This window comes from Martes martes (genome assembly GCF_963455335.1).
Source record: "Martes martes genome assembly, chromosome: 1".
Classification (NCBI taxonomy): Eukaryota; Metazoa; Chordata; class Mammalia; order Carnivora; family Mustelidae; genus Martes; species Martes martes.
This window is the reverse complement of record NC_137888.1, coordinates 202,897,217-202,903,436: the sequence shown is the minus strand read 5'-3', so window position 1 is coordinate 202,903,436 and position 6,220 is coordinate 202,897,217. Positions and strand designations below refer to the sequence as shown.

General features: G+C 60.5%; 1 protein-coding gene across 1 annotated transcript in view; it reads right to left on the bottom strand.

The window, feature by feature from the left end:
• Positions 1-118: 118 nt before the first annotated feature.
• ELL (elongation factor for RNA polymerase II) overlaps positions 119-6,220 on the bottom strand; it is a 74,389-nt gene continuing 68,287 nt past the window's right edge. Inside the window, exons 9-12 of the mRNA XM_080809896.1 lie at positions 4,795-4,861; positions 4,351-4,522; positions 3,119-3,163; positions 119-2,492 (exon numbers count right to left, since the gene is read on the bottom strand). Of these exons, the coding sequence (XP_080666022.1) occupies positions 2,376-2,492; positions 3,119-3,163; positions 4,351-4,522; positions 4,795-4,861 (401 nt within the window). The 3' untranslated portion in view covers positions 119-2,375. The remainder of the gene's footprint in view (positions 2,493-3,118; positions 3,164-4,350; positions 4,523-4,794; positions 4,862-6,220) is intronic.

Below are 6,220 nucleotides of genomic sequence, written 5' to 3'. Positions count from 1 at the left end.
CCATGGCTGCTCCAGTGCCCCGTCTCCTCCCGACCCCAGCCCACCCCCCCCCAGGGGGCCAGAAGGCCCCGGTTAGGACAGACACAAATGCACCCAGGCACATGGGGCTGCGGGGTTCGGTTCAGTGAAATTTATTGTAGGTTGAAAAAATCAGCATTCACCTGCTTAGTGTACAAAAAGGACACTAGATCTTTTAAGAAAATATTAGGAAACTGAAGACGCAGATGCCTTTCAATCGTAACATTTTGGCAAAAGTGAAAAGTTCTTGTAAACACCAACTCCATGGCTCAAAATAGTTTTTCTCCACAGTACAATATTAAAAGGGGGGAGAAACACAGTATCAATAAGTTAGACCATATTTAATCAGCTAGAACTTTTGTCCATCATCCCCCAAAGCACAAAACTTTTCTTAGCTTCATAATTCCTTAAAAGGAGAAAAACAACAACAACAAAAAAAAACAACAAAAAGCCAACAACAAAAAGGAAATTCAACTTAGAGTCCCTTGAACTGGTTCCCAGGGCAGAGGGCTGGGTCAGCCCTCCGGCTGCAGCCTCCTTAAATAATCCTTCACCCAAGTCTGCCTGTCCGGCTGGGTACAGTCCGCGCACGCAACACAGCCATCTGTGGAGCTCGGGGGTCCCCGGGGTCTGCTCAGCCCTCCCACTCCATCCCAAATGAAAAACAAAACACTTATTGAAACATGAAGGATCAGTTGCCTTGGTGCTCTGGGCATCCCAGGGGTCCCCAGGAAGGCACCAGTGGGCCGGGCATGCTGTGGGGGAGCCTCCACTCAGCGCCACTCTTTGGGAAGCCAGCAGGAGACCTCCCCCATGGCTTAGAAGAACAGACCTGCCTGCTGATAGCTCATGCTCTCCTTGCTTCACTCCTGTGGGCGGCAGCATCCCCAGCCCCCACCAGCTTGCCAGCCCCAGGCTCCAGGTTGCAGCCACTCCCTCTGCCTTCCCTAGTCCTGGTGGCTCTGTGGACTGTGGCCCTGAATGTGAACACACGCCTCAGGCCCCACTGCAACCTGGCAGGGCCGCCCCCCCACACACACATACACACACACGTGCACACACGCGCACACACAGGCGCATGTGTGCGCATGGTCCCCCGACACTCTGGGGGACACTAGACTAGGCACAGCTACTAAGCAGCAATTATGGTGTCCATGGAGCCCATGCTCCCAGAGTGGGCGGACAGGGCACATTTTCTGAGCTTGCTCTCGGCGGGGGGTCCCCCGACCCCCCTGACCCCCAGCCCCTCCCTGAGTGCAAAGCCTGCAGTGGCTCTGCTAAGATGACCCCAAGACCCACAAGCGGATTGAGGGACAGAGCGAGGTCAACAGCATGGAGACCACACGGTCTCAGCGCGAAAAGAAAAGCAGCAGCAAAGGGGGAAATTGAGAACATGATAAAATCCGACACTGCTCTTGCAGTGTGAGCTCGTAGCCCAGAAAAGCCCCAGTGACCCCCTACAGCTGAGGGCCTGAAATAGCAGGGCAGGCCCGGTGGGCTGAGAGCCGCTCTGCTCCCGCAGCTCTCGGCAGCTGCTCCGGGCCAGCTGGAGTTCTCGAAATAGCCCTGGGCGGGCCTCTACCCCGGTACAGCAGAGACCCTGTCTTCGCCTCGGCGCCGTGAGGGCCGGGGAGGCCAGGGCAGAAAGGAGGGCCCAGGGCAGGAGCACAGCCAGATACCAGCCCAGGAGGCCAGCCCAGGAGGCCAGCCCAGGAGGCCAGCCCAGCTGGCAGCAACCCCTGCGCCCCACCCTCCCCGGTCCCCAGCCCTCAGGAACAGCTCTGAACTTTCCGATGGCATCTGTAATACTGCAGGCAGGACACAGGGCGGCATCTGGACCCTGGTGTCCAAGGAGGGGAGGCACAGGTTTAGAAAAGATGCTTTCTCTCTCATACAAAAATAGACGGAAGTCTCCTAAGTAGTAGCTAAAAGTGGCTTTCTTTGTATAAAACTAGAAAAGGCAGACAGGCTGGCCTTGGAGTCTTTCCAGGAGGGGACACTGAAGCCCCTTGGGCTGCAGGCTGGAGAGGAGGTGGGCCTCCTGAAGAGCCCATCCCGGGTGGGGGCTCCCCAGGAGATGTGGGGGGCTGGGGGCGTGGGATGAGACAGTGGCCACCCCACCTTCCTCGGTGAGCTGAAGGCAGCAGTCTGCGGGGGTTCCCCTGAAAGCCGGCGTTGCTGGCTCAGATGAACATGTCTTCCTTGTGTTTATTTTTTTAAATAAATCTCTTTTTCCGCTCTGTAGCTTCCCCCACCCCCGCCCAGCCCCCCCACTCCCCCGCCGTCCAGAAGGGTCAGCCCAGCAAGGCGAGCTGGCCCAGCAGGCTGCGCAGAACCTCCGGCGCCCTGGCGTCAGGCTAGGGCCAGGCCTGCAGCTGCCGCTGGTCGTACTCGGCAATGAGCCTCTTGATGTGGGCCAGCTTGCTGTGCAGGTACTCGCAGCGGTGCTTTTCCTGGCTGTAGTTCGTGTTGGTCTGCAAGAGAGAGGCAGGCCTGAGCCACATCCCCCACCAGCCAGCGTCCCAGAGCGCAGCGGGGCCAAGTGTTGCCTTGTGTGCCAGCCTATGGGCAGCCCTGGGCTCCCACCCCCCTGCCTGCAGGCCAGCGCCCACCACGCAAGGACGAGGACCCTTGCTCTACCTCAGGCCAGAGCCCTGGGCTGGTGTCTCTCCCCAAGCCCCATCCTGGGAAACAGGGTCACTGCCAGGATGAGGGCGGCCAGAGGCAAGACTGTCAGGAAGCCTCCTTCCTGGGCTGGGGGCCTGGTGCACAGGGGCACACACATGGCGAACTGAGAGAGCCCTGAGGGCGCATTCCTGCTGCAGGGAGGCGGGGAGCTTCAGCTCCTCCTGTGTCCTTGCGGGGAGCTGGAAAGAGCCTGGGGGCTGCACCCACGGAGGAGTGGGAATGCTGGAGGGTGTTTTGCTGCCAGGGAAGGGATGCGCTGAGCTGCTCAGCAGTTAATGGTGGGGGAGGGGGAGGCAGGAGTTGCTCTGAGTACTGGAGACCCGGGCCTACCCAAGGCCCTTCCCTAGTGTGGCTCACCTTGAGCCAGCTTCATCTGACCCCACGCCACCCCCTACAAGGGGTGGAAACTTACCTTTTTGATTTTTCGATATTCCTGCAAAATCTGGCCCCGAGTAGTCTGGAGGAGAAACAAAAGAGAAAGCGAACAATGCTCTCGCCTGCAGGAGACCCCTACTGAGCGATCGATCCCCTCTTGTCTGATAACCTGTGACCTGCAGAGTCACCACCAGCCTTGAGACAGTAGGCTCATGCTGGCCTGAGAGAAGCTGACAAAGTAAAGAGAGCCAGGCTGGGGTTGTGGGAGGGGCGGGAGGGGAGGATGAGCAGGGCAGGAGGTGGGGGAGGATGCCGGGCGAGGGGCAGGGGCCCAGCCTCAGGGACAAACACAATGGCCTACGCAGTGGGAGGGAGGAGGCTAAGAACAGGCTGGGCGGCCTCCTTCCCTCACACTCAGCTGGCCTGCCCACTGTTCAAGGCCAAGAGCAGAGTCTCACCACCACCTGGGGGTGCAGGGGGATATTGAGGAACGTCCATGTGGGGGCTACAGGAGGAAGAAGAGCAAGACCCCAGGACTCCTCTGTCCCAGACCCTCAGAACCCTCATCACTTCTCCAACTCTGAGCTGTTTCCTCTGGAAACCAAAGAGATCCCCACGACCCCAACACCCCAATTAATCAGACTGACTCTGAAAGGTGGCAAGAGGGGAGGCTGGTGACCAAGGGCGGCGCTGCCCCCACTCCTCCCAGCAGGGAGCTCCCAACATGGGTCAGCTTGGGGAGCCCACGTGCCTTTGAGCAGAGGGGGAGGGGCCATAGGGACTCTCCAGCCCCAGCCCTGTGGCTCTGGGCACAGATGGGCTGTGAGCTGCAGAGAGGACCCAACCCTACAGGTCCTGACTGTTTCAGGAGCTCTGGACAAGACTCCCCAGGCTGGGGGCCATCTCCTGCCTGTGGAGCCAGTCTCCAGTGTCACCACTGCACAGGAGGTAGAGACGGGCCCCAGAGCCCGTGGACTCCCATGGCAGAGCCCTGGGAGACAGACCAAGCACACCAGCAGCTAGGGACAGCTGCCTGCCAGGCTGGAACAGGGAGAAACACGGGCTGAGCGCAGCGGCCCTCCTGAGGACCTGGGAGAGGCAGTGGCTGGCTCTGGAGCCACGGGTGGGGTTGGAAGTCTTGGCTTTGGCTGCACCCACGAGAAACCTGCCGCCCTACCCAGGCGGGGTGCACAGCGCAGGGACTAGCACGCCCCACCACGGGTGGGGAGCAAGGAACTGGGGGGCAGGGGGCCATGGCCCAGGTGCTACCTCATACTCCTCGGAGCCCTGGGACAGCTGCCGGAGCTGGGCGTCCAGCTGCGTGAAGCGCCGTGTGATCTGCTCGATGCGTGCGTGCAGGTCTCGGTACTCGCTGTATTCTGCGTTGAAGTCGTTCTTGTAGCTCTGGCGCTGCTCCGAGGAGGAAATGGTGGCGTATTTTCTGAGGAGACGGAAAAGAGGGGCCGGCAGGGCTCAGGGGGCTGCGGGCGGAGAGGCTGGAGTGCCCCTGGCTGCATGGCCGGCCCCACCGGGCACCAACGTCACGGGCGACCTCCCGGCTCCAGGAGGAGCCTGGGCCTAGAACAGGCTGTGTGGCCCAGGAAGACCCCCGCCCCCGGGGAAGTGCACAGGAGTCCTCCAGAGGCCCAGCTGCAGTGCAGGGCAGAGGGCAGGGTGGGGAGAGGGCGCTAGGCCAGCGAGGGAAGTGCTCACAGCAAGTAGTCCGGCGTCTCTGAGGTCGATGTGGGGACACTTGAGCTGCTGCAGGTCCCGTTCAAACCTACAAAGAAAGATCAAAAGGTCTGTTCTCTGAAGGACACAGAGGGGCAGCAGAAGGGGAGTCGGGTGGGCAGAGGCAGGGAGAGAGCCGATCAGGGGCCACCTAGGGGGGCTTACGGGACCCAGCAGCACCACAGCTAAGCATAGTGTGTGTCCCCGAACCAGTCATGGGATGTGCAGAGAGCCTGATGGTGCCATGTGCAGGTTTTCAGCAAGGAGCTGCAAGCAAGTACAAGTTCATCGCAGGGCCAGAGCCTGAGCTAGCCAGCAACCCCGCTGTCTCTGCGAACTGCGTGGAGAAGGCCATCACTCTAGAGATAAGCAACCTGCCTGCCCACCTCTGGCCTGGTGGGACAGAGACAGAGGGCTGCATGGGAGAGCCCCGGCTCCAGCCTGCACCCCAGGCCACCCACGAGGTGGGACTGCAGGACATGGGACTGTCCACACTGCTTGGGGGCACAGCTGACCAGAACTACAATGTAGCCTCCTTCCCAGGGGCTTCCTTCCAATGGCCTTTCTTCCCAGCGTAGAAGAGATTCTGTCACTGTGCCACATGTCGTCAGTACACAGTGTGTATCCCTAGAGAAGACAGTGGCCCCCCCAGGAATCCCTGTGCCCCGGGACTCCCACTAAGGAAGGGAGCGCATGTTTCCCACCTCTCGGGGCTGTAGCCCAATGAACACACACGTGAGAGCTTACGCCATACTTCTGCCACACATGCTTTGTGTGAGTTATGCCTTCCAGAGTGTTCTGCCATTTGTGGGCCCAGTCAACACAGCCTCATTTAGCCCTTCTGAAATCTTTACCAGGTGAGAGAACAAACGGAGACACCAAGGCTCAGGGTCATATTCTCCTAGCACTTAAGACACCTTCCAGCTCTGGCCTGAGGCAAACCTCAGGGCTCAGCCCCCACCAAACCCGCTGAGCTGGTTCCCACAGCAGGGCTGGGGCCTAGAGGGAACTCTCCCCGCAGCTGCCTCCTGCCCCTTCTACCAGCTTCTCCTGTGCCTCCCCGGGGCTGGGTCCCACTGGGAGAAGGCTCCCCACCCAGCATACCAGCCTGCCCAGGAAGGCATGTGAAGGCAGCAGGAGGGGGCCACGGACCGAGCAAGAGCGGGGAGCAGGCATGAGGATGGACAGAGGACCCAGAGCTGGACCGGTAGCACGGGGACAGGTAGCCCTGAGGGGCACAAGCTGGGGCTACAGGTCCAGGTTGGCATCCACACAGGGGTGGCTGAGGAGAGCCATCTGCCGGACAGGTGCGAGCTGTTGCGTCTGCCTGGGGCAGAGGTGAGCGTGGTGCAGGGCCCAGATGGTGCCCTACAGAGGAGTGGGTTCAACCAATGCTGTCCCTCCCACA